The 21,768-nt window shown below is 34.8% G+C and overlaps 1 protein-coding gene across 3 annotated transcripts in view; it reads right to left on the bottom strand.

The window, feature by feature from the left end:
• Nucleotides 1–21,768, bottom strand: part of Gdap2 (ganglioside induced differentiation associated protein 2) — a 53,884-nt gene that overhangs the window by 21,380 nt on the left and 10,736 nt on the right. For all 3 annotated transcript variants that reach the window (XM_027940294.2, XM_071618231.1, XM_027940295.2), the window contains exons 3-8: nt 20,889–21,028; nt 12,327–12,480; nt 11,839–11,927; nt 9,648–9,724; nt 6,748–6,907; nt 4,744–4,900 (exon numbers count right to left, since the gene is read on the bottom strand). In XM_027940294.2, the coding sequence (XP_027796095.1) occupies nt 4,744–4,900; nt 6,748–6,907; nt 9,648–9,724; nt 11,839–11,927; nt 12,327–12,480; nt 20,889–21,028 (777 nt within the window). The remainder of the gene's footprint in view (nt 1–4,743; nt 4,901–6,747; nt 6,908–9,647; nt 9,725–11,838; nt 11,928–12,326; nt 12,481–20,888; nt 21,029–21,768) is intronic.

Raw genomic sequence — 21,768 nt, forward strand, 5'->3', positions numbered from 1 at the left:
AGACAGAATGAGACAAGCAACCCAAAAGAAGTCTAGACTCTATCAATCAAATATGTATGCTGAGAAAGAAACCAGGGGTGGTGGGAGGTGGGGTAAGGAGTACAGGCCTGTCCCTCGTAGCTTTGCAGAAATAACTACATCCTTTTTTGTATTCCCCAAATTTCTCTGCTTGTCAATACAAGAGTTACTTACTTTTTACAATGTCTGCTTCCATTCTAATATATTCCCATAAGATAGGAATATATCTTACTTGTCTCTACAGTATTAAAAACAATAAAAAACCTATTATGTAATGAAAACTTTATCATGAAAAAAGCTGTGTTTAAGGAAAAGAACTATATTCTTAATTTTTATAAATCTCTTTAATTTCTGCTAGATTCTCTTATCTGTTTCAGCATTTAATTTATTGCCTACATTACAGGTTAAGCAGCCTCCAGAAAATGTCACTGAAACTGAATGAGACTGAAAAGGGAAAGTAAGTTTAGTAATAAGAAAATAGTTTGAACTCACAGACCTCCTCACATTTTTGAGAAGCACTGTTTATTTTACTGTTAAAGCAAAATGAGCAGGTCATTGCCTTGGGTTTGTTTCTGTACCAGGAACCCTTACACAGGCACACCCACACTTAATTAAGAGGTCTTCCTTTATCTGATTAATTTTGGGAGAAACAACCACCACCACCATCACCATCACTACCACCAAATTGAACTTCAGCCAATCACAACCTGCCAACTAGATGGATCATATCCAAATAAGGCGACAGTTAAGTAACTGACTTTGCTTCTGCATTGGGCCTATAAAAGCTCGTTGCTCACACAGCTAGAGAAAAGCTCTCTGAACCTCTTCTGGTTTTGAGTGTTGCCTGAGTCATGAATCCTTCTTTGCTAGAATGAACAAATCTCTTTCGTCTCAAGTTTTTATTTTAACATCAGTTATAAGTATTCTGCATTACAGATATAAGACAAGACCTCATCTTCAATCATCACACACATAAATATGAAATCAGAAATTGCTTGATTCAGGTATTGCATATCACTCAAGGGAACTGAATGGCAAAGGTGCTCTGTCTTTGTTTTCTGCTCTAAGGCTTTTGGATCCACAGGCTGTGCTACAACTATGTGCTAACTTACATGCACAACTCTGATGGCTGTTCAGAACGTCTGCCTCAAAGTGTCTTAAAGCCACTGGCATCTGAAGGTAGGTGTGGGTGACTCAAATGTTCAGAAATCAGGGACTACCTTATTTAAGTCTGTACCTAGAATATTATCTTAAAGAATAAGTGGCCAATGTCTCCCAGAACCAAATGGAAAAAGTCACTATGTAACACATTTGCCCCTCCAGATCAAGGCCCTCCACCCGCACAAAGGGCAATGTTTTATAGAATATGTATTTCTTCCTAGAAGTTATCTCTTTTCTAGGGACTCCTTTCCAGGAAGTGTGAACTCAGTAAATATATATTCATTTTAATAGTGGCTTCCTTTATCTGATTAATTTTGAAACAAATCAACTCTTTAGAAAAAAAAAAGATAAGAAACCAGCTCAAAGGTTATTTGTACCACTTTATGAAGAAATAAAAAAGGTATGTGATATGTAATTATGTGAGAGAGAAAATATGTTGACTGATTTGAGAAAGGTAACTATGTAGTTCTTTCTTTCTGAATAGAAAAACAAAATAAAACAAAACAATATAACAAAAACAGAAAAAATCTTTAGTCTTTTAAAACCCTGAACTTTATGTAAATGGGTTAAAGAAGGTAATAGAGAAGGGAGGTATGCTACAAATGGCCACTTTGAAGGCTCTTCCTCAATCAGCTGTACCTATGGTCAGCCATCTGTTGGGTCAGTTTACTCCATGTAAAGGGGTCACACAAGATCAATGATTTTGGATACAAGGTAATAAGAAGCTGCAAAAGGAAGATTTTTGAGTCCTTCTCATAAAGGTTCTGATTCAGGAGTTTTGGTGTGGGGTCCATGGACTTTTAACAAGCACCTCTGATGATTCTTACAGTTGACTATGAATTCAACTGTACCAGATGCTTCCCCAAATTCTTTCCAACTACAAAGTACTGGTGAGACCACAAACCAGGAAAGTGTGTTTTCAGATGGGTCTGAAGATGCTGAAGGACATCATAAGCAAGTTGCAAAGTTAAAACTATTTTCATAACAATACTAACACATTATTTCCATTTTCACTGTGCTGATGTTAGCACTGTCAATGCAAAAGCAACTGTTGGGTAAAAATGGCTGGTAACAACCTTGCACAAATCAAGGCAGTGGCACCAAACTATAGTGGCAGCCACTGGATTCTTCAATGCTAAATATTCATGGGGGGAAAAGCCATTTTCATATACGAATGTCTTTGATAAAAAGTAAAAGTTAATAATTTTATTAAATCAACTGCAGAGAACATCTTTTTAATATTAATGTGTGACAGAATGGGAAGAACACATAAAGCACTTCTGGATACTGAAGTATGTGGATGTCTTGAAGAAAAGCACTATGTGGTTATCTGAGCCGCAAGTTGAACTAGCTACTTTTTTTCATGGAATATCACTGACTTCAAAGACTGGCTGACAAACTGGTCATACAACATGAATTGTTGCCTCAAAAATGAATAAAACAATCCTGTTATTTCAAGAAAAATAACCAGCAGTTTTTGATGACAATGATAAGACTCATGGTTACACAAAATACACATATATACACAGACACACACAGACACACAGACACACACACACACAAAATACCCTGGAAAATCTGTATTGGCATGCTTGACAGTTCTTAATAAAGTCCTCAATAATTTCTAATGAGGCTGGTGCTGATACTAGCAAATATATTTTGATATTATATAATGAAATGTGTCAATATTAGAAGATCTGAATATTTCAGCGAATCAATATTTTCTAAATGACTTATGTATTATGTCATAAAGTCATGCTATAAATTCCTACTTTAAAATCTGTCCAAAGTACAGTATAGAACAACATATTTTAATCATAGTACAAATATTCATGGATAGGGCTTGGATCTCACAACTGAACTTTAAGAAACTACCATTTGTCAAATTCTAGTGCAGTGTCAAAGAAATATATTCCCGTTTGTGTGAAAAGATTATTAAAATACTCTTTGTCCTTTTCCAAGTATATACTTAGGTGAAGTCAGATTATCTTCATATACTTTTATCTAAAACAACTTATTGTAATAGTTTGAATGCTAATATGAGAATCCAGATGTTTTTTATTATGTCAAACACCAAAATATTTGTAAGATTAAAAAAAAAAAAAAAAAAAAGAAATCCAAAACAGTGGTATGCTCACTAGATGAAAAAGTTATTTTTCAAAAAATTATAGGTTATAGGTTAGTTTCTAATGGATCAATAAATCATTTCTGACACAATAAATATTGACAGATACAACCCATGTAGACAAAAGCTCTGTGGGAGTCCTCAACAATTTGTAAGAGTGCAAAGGGAATCTGAGATCAAAAAGATCCATTAGCAATGCATAAAGCATGATTGATGTGAACATGTTTTAAAATATACATAGGTCACAGTCATGTGAGGGGAAATACAGTCTCTGGATTTAAAGAAAACTATCTGCCAGATGATTCTTACAGAACCAACTTTAGAAACCATAGAATTATTTGATCCTGACTGTGTCCTTTGGAAAAGCTATTCACTGCTGCCCCCTAGTGGCAAATTTGCTTTTGTTTTTTAAAGATAAAATTGGAAAAATACTTGGGACTAAGGAGACATAAAATTTTAATTATGTAAGGGTCTCCAGGGATCGTTGAGTTCAACTCCCATTTTATACACTGAGGATAACAACATCCATACATCATTACAAAACAGTATAATAAATACTATGCTATGCTTTGGGTAAGCGTAAGTATAAGCTATGAAAAAGCATACAGGAGGAGACATCTATTCCAGACTTTAAAGTTTCCAGAGGCAGCTGCTTCTGAACTAAAGCCTGGCAAATGGACAGGATTCTGAAGGATGAGAGTAGTCCAGTAGCAAAGCTCAAAGGAAAAATATACCATGACTTGTTCAGTATTGAAGAGAATAGCAGTGACCAATTTTAAGAGCCTGACAAATACTAGGTACTGCATTAAACTCATTATATTATCTTATTTAATGCTCTCTAAGTTTGTGAAATGTTACCCTATAAGGTAATGAACTGTAGTTATTTATAGTTTATTATTTTTTTCTTTTAAATTTTTCAAAAAGCAGCTAGCTTTACTAAGACTATTAATCTTTGAAAAAGCTTAAAAGTACAAAAGTTGCATCTAGTTTTAGAAATATGTGGAACAATGGAATATGCTAGATGTTTGTAAGATCCTTGGGATAAGCTGGGGAGAAATAAAACTCTTATTAAGTTCAACAGAACTTTAATTAAAAGGAAGTAGAGTAAAAAATTTTGCAACTGCCTTTCTCTTCCTAATTTCTATTTTTAGACTATAACGTCACATGCAGGCATTACAATTAGTGCAGGTGGAGCAGGAGCTCTGAAATCAGAAATGCAATTGACCACTGGCTTCACCACATGTTAACTGTGACCAATGATAAATTACTTAACACTCAGCTCTGCATCTACAAAATGGGATAGTATCTTCCTCACTGAACTGTCAGGAAGAATAAGGAGAACACATTATATACGAATATAAACCTTTCAGCAGATGTCAGGTCCCTTTCTTGTTTCTCATCTCCTCATGTGTCTAACAGTCCAGAGAGGTTTGCCTTACTTTCTTTGATGCTGCTTCTGCAGGGCTGCTTCAGATAATTGTCCCTGAAGGATCAGTTTTCTTTGCTTATCAATATCTCCTTCCATTCGAGCGAAAGCATGAGAGCCAATGAAAGACAGATCGACTCCCAAGCCTTCATCCTCCTCTTCTTGGTTGTCTGTAACAAAAATCCTACTATCAACAGAGAGCCAAGGACAAAACTAGACAGTAAATGAAACAGACTGAATGCCGTGATTGGAATAACTGTTAGGGAACTCAAAAAATGGCTTAATGTTAGTTTTTGAGAATGAAACTGAAGTAAGATTTAGGCATTTGTGGAACTGAAATAATGAAATGGAATATGTGAAATCAAATCAAGATGAGTGTAGAAAGTGATCATAAGCAAAAAGAAGTAATTAGACTCTATTTGGCTTCAAAGATAGTTTATGCCAAAGCATCAAAAGGTAGACATATTTGACTGACTGGCACATAATCCCCACCCTTTTGTAAGCTAACACTCTAACAAAGATGGATGAACAGGATCACAGGATATGATCCATATTCATTAAGAAATATTACAGTTGTAATTTAGTATCAGTTGTAATTTCTATGCTGGTCATACCAAAATAATGATTTTTGCTTTTAGGAGTTATAATTCTTACTACAAATTAATAAGCAAACTTTCTGATCTATCTATGTGATCCTTATGAATTTGGCTAGTAGAAGCCACTCACTAAAGAACAATCATCTCTTGGTGTGGTGGCCACTGTCTTACTAGACCTGTTAATAACAAAAACAGATCAATACACCTTGGATCAATACAATTTCCCAAGGTAATGCCACCACTTGAATCTCAGCTTGGTAGACTATCAGCTGGGACTTCTCTACTTCCCCTTCACTGCTATTCAAACTGTGACTGGTCAACAACTTAGAAGAAAGGGCCTACTTTAATTAAAACTTACCCAAAATTAATCTTTCTTCAACTCCTCAAATACAGTCAGATACATATATGTGTGAAACCCATCTAACAATGTAATTAAAAAATATTTATGAACACTAAGGCCTCTTCTATAAAGTAAAAATATTTTCTAAGATATAAGTGCAAATTAAACCTCTTTGAGATGGGAACCTTTTGGCTAATGAGTTACTCTAATCTACTATTCAGACATGCCATTTCAAATTGGTTTTGCTGTTCCCTACTCCTTATCTCACTATATGCATTTTATGGAAGAAAAATTATATGCTATAGTGGTGGATGAGGATTTCTAAATGACTCTGGCCTTACTTCAAAGATCTACTCTTATTAGTGGGTCCTCCAAAGTGCATAGCTACTTGTCCAGCAAAGCTTGTGATTTGAGGCCACTTGTAATTCCCTCCACTTGATGTAATAATGTGATAAAAAGGAGCTGAGAAGCTTTCTACAGATTCTAACTTGGTGTTTATATTGTTTTTACAAAATTGTTCATGGTAGGTATCTTACAGTAATCCCCTAAGCTGCTGTTTCTTAAGATCAGGTCCCAGCATTGAAATGTGTAGAGCATATCTTCATACAATGCATTTATGACCTTTTGTACATATGAGCTGTCAGTACTGAATATTCGGAAGGGCTCCCATCCCAACATGCTCTACCTATTACTACTTGAGCACAAAACCTGACAACACAAAATAAATGATTATAGTAGTCCTGTCTTATTATTTATCATTACATATGAAATGTAGGGACACTATTAAAGCTGTTGAAAATTTTTAGATGTTAATGGTTAATGTACTTCACTGTCTCACCAATGTCCTTAATGAGACTATAAACTTTGTTAGTCTGAGAATGTTTGGGGTAAATTTAAAGAATGAATTTCTTTAACTAAAAATAAGACTGGAAACTTCAAAACTGGTCTTGATCTTAGGGTCATGCTAATAGAGAGTTTCCCAAAGGTCAAACTGGACTTCCTACCTCTTTGGTGGTTGGTGCTTCATTAGTACACAACTTCCTTAAGAAGGAAAGTGAAAAGATAGAACTCTAGAACTTACCTTCTGGAGCACCAGGTTTTTCACTTATTCTAATTTGCCGTTCAGGTACCACAGGCTCCCCTTCTGCATTTCCAATATCTGCAGGAAGGTATGGCAATGATCGACTCTCTTCCTTTAGTGACCTTGGGAAGTACAGAGGTAGCAGCTTTTGGTAAGTAGCCTGCATCAGAAAAGGAAAGCATTCTGTAAAAAATAATGAAGTAATGAAGAAACCTGAGCAATGCTTAGTGCTGTCTGTATGTGGTGAAGACAGTCTTCATCAAGGATAAAGACCTTGGGGCTGGGATTGTGGCTCAGCGGTAGAGCACTCGCTTATTATGGGCGTGACCCGGGTTCGATTCTCAGCACCACATAAAAATAAAGGCATTGTGTTGTGTCCATCTACCAAAAAAAAAAAAAAAAAAAAATCTCTCTCTCTTAAAAAAAAAAAAAAAAAACAAGGTTAAAGACCTTACAACTTCTGAGCTCACAATGCATGTGGTCTAGGACCCTCAATCACTTCTTGTATTAGATAGAACAACTGTTAGCCAGTGGGCAATTCTAGGCCATCAAACCTGCAATGTATAAGTCCCACCATTCGTGTCCTCACCTCCACCTTCATTTCTAGAGATAAGTGTCTTTCAAAACTCAGCTGAGATGCTACTTCCTTAAGTTCAGTATGCTTCAGGCTCCAGGGGACCCAGGTATAGTTTCTGAGAGGGGTGTGTGTGTGTGTGTGTGTGTGTGTGTGTAATACTTCTAACTATTTGTAAAAGTCTGTTATTTCATAATTTTTATTCTTTTTTAGTTTTTAAAACTTCTTATTTAAAAAAGAAATGGAATAAAATTCATCCTACTTTGTAATTTCCATATGGGTTGGTCCACTGCACTCAATTTAAACCCACAGTACCTTACAGGCATTGATGTTCTTATTTTTCTTATATCTTGAAGCATCTTGCTTTTTTATCACCCTAGGAATTATTTTATCATTGCTCAGTATTATTCATCAATTATTCCTAACTATATTTAAAAAGAATAATTCAAGTAGTAAGAAAATAAATGATGGCATAGCCTAAGGAACAATGAAATCATTCAAAAAATCATCTTTTGGTTTGCTTATTGTGCTGCACATAGGACATCATCTTTTAAATAAGCAAGTAAGAGGACTAGGAATACCAGTTTTATATGCTTTTCATTTAAAAAAAATAGATATAATCGACATACCATAAAAGTAACCCTTGAAAAATATATAATTCAGCACTGATATATTCACAAAGTTATATAATTACTACCACCAAATTTAATTTAATTACAGTATCACCACCCCCAAAATCCATTAGCAATTACTTCCCATTCTTCCTTTCCCCAATCCCTAGCAACTACTAATCTTTTTGTCTGTATAGATTTGCCTATTTTGAACATTTCAAACAAATGGAATACAGTATATGGCTGTTTGTATCTTGTTTCTTTCATTTAGCACAATATTTTCAAGGTTTATTCCTTTTTATGACAGAAAAACATTTTATGTATTTACTACATTTTGTTTATTAACTCAAGATGTGAATTTTTACTTTTTTGGCTATTATGAATAATAGTGCTATGAGTATTTGTATATAAAATTTTGTGTGGATATATTTGTAGTACTGGAGATTGAATCTAGTGATGCTCTTACCACTGAGCCATACTTCTAGCCCTTTTTGTTTTTTATTTTGAGAAAGGATCTCACCAAGTTGCCGAGGCTGGCCTTAAACTTATTGACCCTCCTGCCTCAGCCTCCTAAGTAATTTTGAATTTAAAGGTGTACACCTCCATTTCTATCTGGATCTGTGTTTCTAATTCTCTTCTCTATATAATGAAGAGAGGATTAGTGGCATTATATGGTAAATCTATGTTTAACTTTTAAAGGAACTATCAGTCTATTTTTTCAAAGCGGTGATACCATTTTTACATTTCTAGTAGCCATCTTTGAGAATTACAATTTCTACATCTTTGCCAGCACTTGTTATCATCTGTCTTCATAATTATAACCATATTAATGAGTGTGAAGTTACATTTCACTCTGGTTTTTATTTGCTCTTGCCTAAAGGTTAATGTCACAGAGAATTTTTACACTACTTACTGGTAATTTGTACATCTTCTTTGAAAAATGAGTATTAACCATGTTTGTTTATTTTGTTTTTGTTTTTTATATTTTATGATGTTTTCACATCTTAAAAAGCTTGTTGGCTGGGTAAGACTGCCCCTCCCATGGGAAGCTAATTCTTAAAATAGTAAACAACTTACTTGTATGTAACACATCTTGTATGTGCAAACCAACCAATAGTATTCCTATTTTTTTCCTTTCTTATTTTACCAAAGCACTGAGAGGCACAGTAACTTGCCTGAAGAAACAAAACTGAGAAATATTAGAAGCCGAATTAGACAGCTAAATAAAGTTTAATACGACAAAGATTTGATTTGCCCAATCAGTTCTGAATTAAACTGAAACACACTAAATCTAACTACATTCAATAAAACATAAAAATCTCACAACTTAATGCCAGCCACCACACCAGGCTGTAACCTGTTTCCAGGCCAGGACACACCAGAGCCTCACCAGCACAGCAGTAGTTTTCCAGCTATGCTGCCTAGGCATCCAATGCTCAGGTAACAAAGCAGTGTCCTGAAAGCCAACAGAGGCAGCAAACAGAACAGCACCAGCTGTGAAGTTTGCCCTCACAGTGAAAAATACAAACAAAAAGCTCCTCTTGACTTACTTTAGTTTCCAACATAATCTTCAATAAATGATGGTAAGTCCCATTGACCAGTATCTACACAATTAGGATTTATCTGCTGAAAATTCAGTAAATAAACAATGACAAGACAAAGGCAAATGCAAGTACAAATAAGATTTAAACAATGCAAAATAATTAGCAAACTACCTCTTCCAGTTCAGAGACAGCGAATACTACTTTTTCAATAGTTTCTCCATGAATCTCCAGAAACCGCCTTACAGTGCCTAATAAGAGAAAAAGAAAGATTATTCAATAAGAAATTATCTGTGCATAAATAAAAAGTAAACTCTTCAAAGTTTTATTTTTATAAGGGATTCTCCTTACTTAATTCAGTCTGCTCGGTGACCCCTTACCAGAGAAGCCTGCCTGGACTGCCCTTCATAAAAACTTTTCTGATTTGTGTTTTTCCAGAGGCATTTTATGGAGGTCCTTGCTTACTGTATATCCTCTCTGCCCTCAATCATTGTCCACCAGGATGAAAACTCCATAACAGCATACCTCCTTACTGCTCTTCTTGCAGTGTCTGTAACAGTGCCTGGCCAGGGAAGATGCCAACTCCAGACAATTCTACCTTATGCAGCATAGTTCTCTTATTCCCTGGGGCCTCTCTCTTTGATCAGAATGATCTAGCACAAGTGGAAAGTACAAGTGTCCTTCCATTCATTCAGTCACAGTATCAGATGCCATATTTAGTTCTTTATCTCTTCACAAAACAAAAGCTAAATTTTTTTCTTAATTTTGTGTTATACTGATGTTTCTCTATCAACTTTCTAATAACAAGACATAATGGCCTTTTTCAGCTTTTCATTTACTGAAGAACAAGATTTTATTCTTTAATCCCCATGCCCTACAGAATACTTTTTACAACATTATTTTCTTGATATACATATTCTCCTCAACTCACTATTTATTGGTTAGGTTTACCTCAGGTGCTGATGGCTCCCAAATCTTCAGATTCTGTTATTTGAACAAAAGAATCTGAATTACCTATGGCTTATTAGATATATCTGCCCCAATAACCCACAGATATCTCAAACTTGGTGTGTCCAAATCTTGACTTCTGCCTTCTCCCTGTATTCCTTATCTGAGTTACACATCAAAAACCAACTAGAATCCTCTGCCTTCTCCCTGTATTCCTTATCTGAGTTACACATCAACAACCAACTAGAATCCTGAATTTGTTTGACATTTCCTTCACTTCTTTCCTCATCCTGCATTTTCAAATGGTTCACATGATCATGAAATTCTATTTACTTCTAATATTTCTAATACCTACACCTTCTCCATTTTAACTGCTTTCAGGCTCTTAATGCTCAGCAGATGTTTTGGCAAATAAGCTCCTAAATGTTCACTTTGTTTTTCATTTCTAAAACTATACATTCACAGTTGCCTGAGTTATGCTAACTTCTTATTAAACACTTGTGATGGGTCTGTGCTGCTTATGGATTAAGATTCAAAGTGCCTAGCTGTGACCCTTGGAGCCGACACTGGTGGCATCCTCTGCCTTGATTAGCTGCTAACACTAAAACAGACTTTCTCAGCTGCCCAGGCCTGCATGCAGCATAAGCAGACCCTACCCACTACCAGAAGCAGAGAATTAAGTTTCATCTCAAGCTCTGGTATTACCATTGAGCTATACCCGAGGCCAACACAATATTTTTATAGCATATGTATTACATTTTGGCTCATATTGATTGGACCCATTCTTTCTTTTTTTGGTGGTGGTGGTGGGGGGCTTACAGGGAATTGAACTCAGGGGCACACAACCACTGAGCCACATCCCCAGCCCTATTTTGTATTTTATTTAGAGACAGGGTCTCAATGAGTTGCTTAGAGCCTCGCTTTTGCTGAACCTGGCTTTGAAATCATAATCCTCCTGTCTCAGCCTCCCAAGCTGCTGGGATTACAGGTATGCGCCACTATGCTTGGTGGGATCCATTCTCTTTTAAATCTAAATGCAGGGTTTTATATTTCAATAGCACACTCAAATGCTACTGTTTAAATTGCAAAGTGCTATACAAATATGAAGTATTTTGAATTCATTGTTGCAGCCTGCCTGTTAAGATTATTCTGAATCTGATTCAAACCCAAAGCGTCGGTCATATTTCCTAATTTGGTATCACTTTTGAATTTAATAAGTGAGTTTTCTGGGCTTTTATTCAAATGGATAAAAATGTTACTGAGAAAGTAAATTGAGAACTCCACAACCTGTCAATAAAAACTTTCTTCTAGGGTGCCACAATCATTTAATCAACTAAACTCCTTTGGCTGTAACTAGTTAAACAGTGATAAAAATATTTTAAGACTTGATTTATGTAGACTATCCAATATTACTCACGAAGTGCTATGTGTGTTGCATCCTCTAAAGGATAACCTCGTTTTGCAGAATTGATGACACAGAATCCAACAGAAGACATTGACTGCTCTCTGCAATCAAACAGAAAACACAAAAGTTGCATTACAAGCATTTATAATACGTTACAATTCATAACTAATTTCAAAATGCAAATCAATTTCTTCTTTCCTACCTTCTCACAAATTTACTGTAATAATTAACCCAATTGTACTATTCAATAATATATAATTTAATCACTCTCCTTGGGGGCTACACAATTCAAGTACAGACTGAATAAAATGGGAATAGGTTAAATTCCCAAGTCACTCAAATTTGCCCCATTTATCCTGCTGTTTCAAAAGATCTATCTTCAAGTCCTCCTAAATTATCAAAGTCCTTCAAAGTTTGATTTCGATAATTAGGTTCATCTTCAAATCCATGGCTTTTAAAACTGCATGGCATGCTATGTCCAGGAAATGAGTAGACTATACTTTGCCAGCTGAAGTACATTTCTGTAGCAGCTGTACAAGGAACTTTCAGCTGCTGTGCGATAGCGGCTCTTGTACTTAGGTCCCACTGTGTGAATGATGAACCGGGCAGCTAGATTAAATCCTTTTGTCAATTTTGCTTCGCCTGTTCGGCAACCTGGGAACAATGGAAATATACTTAAGTCAGGAGGTATTAGGGAAAACAATAAACCAAAGCATAAAAGAGAGAAAGTAACAAGAACTTTGAGAAATTTCAGTCAAAAATATGGATCAAAAATAAGCATTTACCTCTGTTCCTTCGGACAGTGAAGTAATACAATAAGTATAAGCACTAAGGAAATGGAGAGAACATGAAGCAGAGAAGCATCATCAAAATTTTAAGCAATAATAACAAAAACAGCATGGGATTGGCACCAAAACAGGCTGGTAGACCAATGGTACAGAATAGAGGACACAGAGACTAACCCAAAAAATTACAATTATCTTATATTAGACAAAGGTGCCAAAAACATGCATTGGAGAAAAGATAGCCTATTCAACAAATGGTGCTGGGAAAACTGAAAATCCATATGCAATAAAATCTCACCATGCATAAAACTCAACTCAAAATAGATCAAGGACTTAGAAATACAACCAGAGACCCTGCATCTAATAGAAGAAAAAGTAGGCCCTAATCTCCATCATGTGGAATTAGGCCCCAACTTCCTTAATAAGACTCCTTTGGTGAAAGAATTAAAATAAAAAAATCAATAAATGGGATGGACTCAAATTAAAAAGTTTCTTCTCAGCAAAAGAGACATTCTGGGAGGTGAATAGACAGCCTACATCTTGGGAGCAAATCTTTATCTCTCACACATCAGATAGAGCACTAATCTCTAGGCTATATAAAGAACTCAAAAAGTTAAACACTGAAAAACCAAATAACCAAACCAATAAATGGGCCAAGGACCTGAAGAGACACTTCTCAGAAGGGGATATACAATCAATCAACAAATATATGAAAAAAAATGTTCATCATTGCTAGAAATTGGAGAAATAAAAATCAAAACTACTCTAAGATACCATCTCACTCCAATTAGAATGGCAGCTATTATGAAGACCAACAACAATAAGTGTAGGCAAGGATGTGGGGAAAAAGGTACATTCATACACTGCTGGTGGGAATGCAAATTGGTGCAGCCAATATGGAAAGCAGTATGGAGATTCCTTGGAGATCTGGGAATGAAACCACCATTTGACCCAGCTATCCCTCTCCTTGGTCTATACTCAAAGGACTTAAAAACAGCATACTACAGGGACACACTCACATCAATGTTTATAGCAGCACAATTCACAATATCTAAACTGTGGAACCAACCTAGATGTCCTTCAATAGATGAATGGATAAAAAAAATGTGGCATATATACATAATGGAATATTATTTAGCAATAAAAGAGAATAAAATCATGGCATTTGCAGGTAAATGGATGGAGTTAGAGAAGACAATACTAAGTAAAATTAGCCAATTCCAAATAACCAAGTGTTTTCTCTGATATAAGGAGGCTGATTCATAGTGGGATAGGGACAGGGAGCAAGGGAGGAACAGATGAACTCTAGAAAGGGCAGAGGCGTGGGAGGGAAAGGGAGGGGACATGGGGTTAGAAATGATGGTGGAATGTGATGGACATTATTATCCAAAGTACATGTATAAAGACACGAATTGGTGTGAATATACTTTGTATACAACCAGAGATATGAAAATTTGTGTTCTAATAATAAGAATTGTAATGCATTCCACTGTCAAATATAAATTAAAAAATTTTTTAAAGGGCAGAGTCAATGGACTAGGAATGACTGACTGACTTACATAGAGAAACCTAATAATGGGGTAACCAATATGAAGCAAAGCAGATCTGTACAGAAAAGCAATACTGGATTCAAGATAGATTGCTGTGATTTAAATCCTGAGTCCATGATGTTTCTATTGTTAACAGTGAGCAGGTGCTTGACTCATCATTTCTTATTTAAGGGAGATATTAGTAGTATTTCACAGGATTGAGTTAATATATTTCAAGTGCATGCAAGCAGTAGCTATTACTAGTCTTGTTATTACCAGAGAACAGTAGAAAGATTCAAAAGGAGGAGGCCCTACATACTTTTATAGACTATGCATTGAAGTGGGACCAAAAAGACATTAGGGTTAGAGGTTTGCATAAAATCAGTAAAATCTCCAACAAACCCTCTCCTCCAACAGCACAGCAAGGCAATGATTTTGTTACCAACATGGCAGCAGGGAGAGAGTTTATTCTCTGGAGATGCTAAACTAGAGAGTTTCTGGGTTCCAGAACCTCAAGCACAGTTAAAAAGCGGAAATGTAAAATGTAATACTTATTAGTATTAGTAAAATGTCAAGGCCTCTGCCCCTGTTTTCTAAAAGTTAACACTCAGGCTTGTAATCCCTTGAGCATTCTTTTCTGGGAAATTATGAGGCCTAACCTAAAGGACTCAGAGATTGTGATAATTGAAGAATGTACCCCAATAAAACCATATGGCTTCTGCTCTATCACTTGCTTCAAGATTCCTTAAAAATAATCATTGTCCACTGTGATACTCAATGCTACTATACCCTCAAAACTCATATGTTGAAACCCTATCCCCTAATGTGATAGTATTGGGAGATGAAGTCTTTGGGAGGTAATTAGATGTGATCATGAGGGTCGAGCCCTCATAATAAAATTTGTATCCTTCAAAAGTATTCAGAGATCTTGCTTCCTCTTTTCATCACATGAAGATGCAAAGAGAAGTCTGCAATCTCAATACAGAAGAGCTCTCCACCAGAGCCTGAATTGCCGGCACCCTGAACTCAGATCTTCAGCCTCTAGAAATGGTGAAAAATAAATATCTGCTGTTTATGAGTCATCCCTCTGTGATACTTTGTTAAACCAGCTTGAACACATTAAGACGTTCTTGCACAAAAACTTCCCATTAGCCTTTTAGTTAGCCTTTAGCCTTTGGTAGCTCAACAAAGAAGTGAGGACAGCCTCTAAGTAAAACAGAAGGGGTACAAAACAAAGTAATGCCCAAGAAATTCATAAAGCAGGAAAGGAAACTTAAAAAACAACCCCTAAATCTTATACCATGAATACTACTCTCAAAGAGGTAAAGGAAGATACAGTACCTCTGAATCAAAAACAGAATCCTATAAAAAAAGAATCAGAAAATATGATAGGATTGACATAACTTTTATAGCAAGTGAAAACTGTGATAACAGAAAAAGCTAAAACTGAAGTTCAGGGAATTATTCAGGAATTAACAAAAAAAAATGGAATAATGGATAACAAAACTAGAAGATAAAATAAGAAATAACATCTAACAGGATTTCTTCAGAGAACAGAGCACAGAAGAAATTAATAAAGAAATAAAGCAGATATTTCTCAGAACCAAAAGACATGAAATTTTAAACTTAAAGAACCCACTGAATACCCAAACCAAATGAAGGCACATCACTGTAAAATTTCAGCATGTCAAAAATAAAGATGAGATCACAGAGCTTTCAGAAAGAAACGGATAACATACAAAGAATCAGGAATATCATATAAGATTTCTGAACAGAAATAGCCAAAATAGAAAACAAGAGAGTAAATGCCTTCAAAATTCAGGAAAATAATTTCCGAATTAGAATTCTATTTCCAGCCAAATTACCAATTAAGTCTGAAGGTAGATCTCAGCAATTCTGCCCTATTGCAATCTTCTCAGAAATCTGGCAGACTTACTGACAAAAATGAAGGAGTGCATTAAAGTAGGAAAGGGCAAGAGATCTAGGAAATGAAGGATTCAATCCATTAAACAGAAGAAAGGATTTCCTAGGATGAGGGTAAACACAGTTCCAGGACAGTAAGCATGGAGCAGGGATAGAGAGCAGTTTAAAGAGGAGAGGGGAGAATGGAGGGTTCGAAAAAGGACCCTGTCAAGACAAAAATGGACTGAAAGAAAAATTCAAGTGTTTGACTTTATTGAGAGGAGGTTTCTGCTTGTATTGAATGTTTGGGGTTCAGTCAGTGGCTCAATAATAATAAATAATAAGTAACTAAAATAATAAACAATCTTCAATTATTTACATAAAAATCAATCCATTAATAACCTAAAGGAAAAAGAAGTTGAATAAAAAGAATACTAATCTGTTTTCTAATCAGTTCTGAACAACTGTGTACATTAAAATTTGGTAAGATGGTGGTAATGGGGAAGAGAATCTGTATTATATGTATACATAAAAGGGGGCACGAAAAGGGACAGTTTAATCGTTCACTCCCACAATGAGAAACCCACTGATAATGAAATAAATCAACACTGTGGTTTTAACAGACAATTAGAAGGTAAATAACATAAGGCATTTAAAGGGTTGAAAGTATTTATCCCTGGAGAATAGGAATTGAGATAGGCAAGGGCAGAGCAAATGAGTGGCTTTTGTTCATATGGAACACAAACTTCACTGACTTTTAAAACTATATATGTTGATCAATGAAAAGCTGTTGGCATAAAATGATACTCAAAATTTAAGATAAAGCCAGTTTGAAAAACTCATTTGTCATCATTTGAAGCGGTTATTGAACTAATCCTTTATTTTTCAAATTGATAATTAAAAGAACCAAACATTTATCCTCTCTCTCTAACACAAATTGTAACTCAAGAGTAATCAAATAATACTGGTTAGTGAGGAAAAGCTCTACTTTATAGAATACCAGGTAGTAAACATGGATGAAATGATTGAAAACAAAACTTCATGGGCTTAATAAGTATTGATTCAGACAAAACTTATCAATTTGGTACTAAAACCAACAGGTGATTATATGATGGGGAAATGAACAATCGTAGAGTCTAAAGGCCACATCTGCCCTGCCCTTGCCTATCTCAATTCCTATTTTCCAGGAATAAATACTTTCAACCTTTTAAGTGCCTTATGATATTTATCTATGTTTCCAGGTGCATGTAGAAACTACAGTGTTGATTTTATTTCATTACCAGTTGACTTCTTATTGTGGAAGTGAAAGATTAAACTGTCCTTTGTCCACTAGTTTTCAGTAACCGAGGTAAAAGGTAAGTGCACAAATGTAAGGATCAAACTGCTATCACCCCAATCCAGATAGCAACTTTAGTATTAGTGAAGGATCATTAACAGGTCAATCAGGATTTACATGTCTTCTAATATCATCCAACATTAAGTACACAACACAACATCACCTATGAAATGCTTGACTCCATTAGATATGAATTTCAATTTATAGGATATACAAACTAAGTGATACCTCAAGTAAATCTGACAAATCTAAAAGGCAGGATATTTTGGAAAACAATTGGCCCAGTTCACTCAACAAGTCAGTGACATAAAAAGGGGACTGTTGAATTAAACACACACATACAAATTAATGGGCATAACAAAAAGATGCAATATGTGGTGCTGTACTGAATACTAGTTTGGCTCTGGATTAAAAACAGCTGCAGAGGACATTTTTTTGATCAATTAGAAATTTCTGAAATTAAAAGGTGGAATTCATTTGCTGAAGAAGATGAATTGTACATAATTCTTACTTTGAGAACAGTATACATAAAATCATTTTACTTTGGTTACTAAATACAAGGTATGTATACACCCACACCTACATGTAGAAAAACCTAGAAGGATCTGCACTAAAGTGTTAGTGAGGTTATCTCTGTTGGTGTAAATGTGGAGATTTTAGTTATTTTTAGCTTGTATGCATACAATTTACATAATACTATTTGCATAACTAGAAAATGATAATTAAAATAAGTAATAGGAATGTATTATTTTGTTTAAAAAATAGCAAGTAAGCACTGAAACACTGGAACACTCAGTTTGGTGAGTCAGTCCTGGAAATCTCAGATCAGAGCTCAGAAAGAGAAGTTTTAAGTGTCATGAATATTTTGGCTTGGAATCACACTTTTCCTCTTGAAATCTTTAATAATTGTTAGCAGAAACTCTGGACCCTGAATTATGGTAAGTCCTGCTACATTGCTTCCCCAGCTTTCACCTTTTCTTTCTAGTCCCAATTTTTTCTAATCCTAAAGCTTGAATTTTAAACATCACTATAAACATTTAAAACACAGTCCTGAAAGTATTCTTAATTCTTGTAAAATAAATATAAATCCACTAAATAACTTTACCTGGGGCCATAACTCTGCCCAGCATGCTGTCCTTGTCTATGTAGTGCTGAGGAACAGTGGTACAATGACAAGTTGAGTATCTGAGTATTAAAGATTAGCAGTGACATTTCACTTGTTTCTCTCCAAATTCTAGCTCATATACGAAGCAATATGTTATAGTTTGGATCTAGAATGTCCTACTGAGGTAAAAGGTAAGTGCACATTTGTAAGGATCAAACTGCACAAATGTAAGGATCAAAATGTAAGGACCAAGGTTCATGTGTTGAAAGCTTGGTCCCCAGTGTAGTAATTAATGTTTAGTGATGGGGCTTTTGCGAAGTGATTGGATCATGAGGATCTGATTTCATCAATGGGTTAATCTACTGATGTTTTCTCTCATCTACAAATTTTGGTTGAGTTATATTCTATAATCATTTATTTATTAATAAAAATGTAAAAAGGGAACAGAATTAAGTATTCAACCCTTCAGTGCATTACTGATACCTCTCCTCAGGTTTGCACTGATTTATTAAACAAGTCAATTGAGACCTAACAGCCAACAGGAACAATGATACTTGTTGAACATTTAGGATGTACACTCCTAGCTTTTAACATCCATTATTTCATTTAGTCTTCGTGATGTTAATTTTTATACTCCCAAATATTAATTAAGCTCTTGCTGTATGAGGCAGAAATACTATTATTATCCCTATTTTAGACATGAGAAAATTCAGACTTAGCAGTGAAGTAATTGGTCTTAAGTCATGCAATAAAGGGCAGAGTTATCATATGAATGCCAGCTTAAAGACTCCCAAACGCACTCAATTAAATATTGAGGCTTTATTTGTATACCTGAACAATAAATTAAATATTGTAACTATATTAACTTTTCTCATTTTCTTTATTATCTGTAAGTTTAGTTCTAAGTGTATGTGTACACACACATGCACATACATATTGCTAGGAATTATTCCAGATCAGCTTCTGTTACTTTTAGCAAAGAACATATTATTATTATCTTTAATATCCTTTCTAATTTCTACATGTTCTTTATGACATTGTGTTTCATCATTTAATTAAGATTTTTTTTTCATCCTCTGCTTTCACAGTTAAGATTCACTTTCTTGATCAGATAATACAATTATTTTTTTTTAAATTACTTTTTTCATGGAACCAACATTATAAGAAATCCTGTTCAAATTCTAATATTGTTACTGTATCAAAAAACAGTTGTCACTGTTAAAGGATAGACATCAAGGAAAGCAAGATTTTATATAGGTAGGATTTGCTGTTTACATTTTAATAATTATTGCTGTATTTCAAAAACACTTTTTATAAAATGGGTAGACAGAATTTCATTCAAGTTGGACTCAAGTAATATTTTTTAAAGAAGGGCTTTTAGGGTGGCAATTAAAAAAATTAATGCAGTTCAGGTGTGGTGGAGCATTCCTATAATCCCAGCTGCTCAGGAAGCTGAGGCAGGAGGATTGTGAGTTCAAAGGCAGCTTCAGCAATGGCGAGGCACTAAGCAACTCAGTGAGACCCTGTCTCTAAATAAAATACAAAATAGGGCTGAGGTTGTGGTCTAGTGGTTGAGTGTTCCTGAGTTCAATCCCTGATACTCCCTTGCCCGCCCCAAAAAGAAATTAATGCAAACAAGGTCAAATGAGTTTCTGAAAAAATACAGCTACTCCTATTCCTATTTCCAAAGAAATATTTACAGAAGCATGTTCTAGTAAAAACAAAAGTATCAAATACAAATTAAGTGAGAATATATGTGCTCTTGCCATAGACTTTGATTTTATCACTAAGTAAATTTTCATTTTGGAAATGTAATGCTCTATGCTCTGTATCTAAAATGTATGTAAGAAATTTTCAGCTGGGCATTGTGGCATACATCTGTAATCCCAGTGACTCAGGAGACTGAAGCAGGAGGATGGTAAGTTCAAAGCTAGCTTCAGCAACTTAGCAAGGCCCTAAGAAACTTAGTGAGACTGTCTCACAATAAAATATAACAAAGAGCTGGGATGTGACTCAGTGGTTAAGTACCCCTGGTTTCAATCCCCGGTATAAAAGAAAAAAAAATTCTTTATTGATATCAAATAATGATAAAAAAAATTTTCAGTTCAGGATAGTTGTTTTATAAGAACCATCAATGCAAGAAAATATATAACCAGGAAACTGCTACCAAAGATCTAATTAGCTATAGTGATTATCATTTAAAAATTCACTGACAAGACAGAGAAATTTGGTAGTAAAATCTCTAGGTCCTGCTTAATATATTTTGAGACTTTCAAAAGCTTTTTATTTAGTTCTATGAAATTTTCTCATTTAAACACTAAACACGCTTCAAGATAGAAGGAAATAAAAATAAATGTTTCCTTATTAGCAAATTCTATGCCTTAGACAATTCACTCACCACTCACCTTTAAGTTTCTGTAGGTCCTCTTTCAAATCAGGCCCTGCAAGCATGAAGATACTTTCTGACACAGGATTCTTATCTGTGAGACTTTCATTGCTGGTATTCACAATGGCTGTACAGTTCAGTAATGCTACATCTCCTTTCCTGAGGAAATAAAAAAGCAAAAGGGGGAAGAAGAGAGAGCTTAAGAGATCTAGTTTCTTATTATCTTGAAACATTCTATCTTTGCTCACTTTTCAAAAATGTTTTTGCTAGCCCACAAACTGAACAGTATTAAAAAAGAAATGGATGGCTCAAAAAATTAACTGGAATTTAACCAAAATTAATCAAAAAATGTATAGCCATACAATATTATTCAGCCACAAATAAGAAATGAGGTACTAATTTGTACTACATTGAAAACAGTATGCTAAGTCACAAAAAAAAGCCCACATATTATTATATTGATTCCACCTTTATCAAATGTCCAAAATAAGTAGAGAGTAAATCAGTGGTTGCTTAAAATTGAGATATTGAGAGAGCGCTTTGGGCTAATAAAAAACTATCTAGATGAAGGTGGTACATCTCCATAAATATACTAAAAATCACTAGATTATATAATTTAAATTGGTGAATTATATGGCATTGAACTGTGTTTCAATAAAGGTTTTTTAAAGCAATTAACTAATACTAATATATGTGCCGACCTACCTAAACTTAAAAATAATTATGCTGAATGAAAGAAGTCAGTTCAAAAAAACACATGGTTACATTTATACAAAACTCTATAACATTCAAACTAAAATATGATAGGAAGATCACTAACTATGCAAGGGTGTACAGACAGGGATGGGCATGATTACAAAGGAACAAAAAAACAACTTTTTAAGTTGATGGGTATATCT

The sequence above is a fragment of the Marmota flaviventris genome, chromosome 10 (genome assembly GCF_047511675.1).
Source record: "Marmota flaviventris isolate mMarFla1 chromosome 10, mMarFla1.hap1, whole genome shotgun sequence".
NCBI classification, from domain to species: domain Eukaryota; kingdom Metazoa; phylum Chordata; class Mammalia; order Rodentia; family Sciuridae; genus Marmota; species Marmota flaviventris.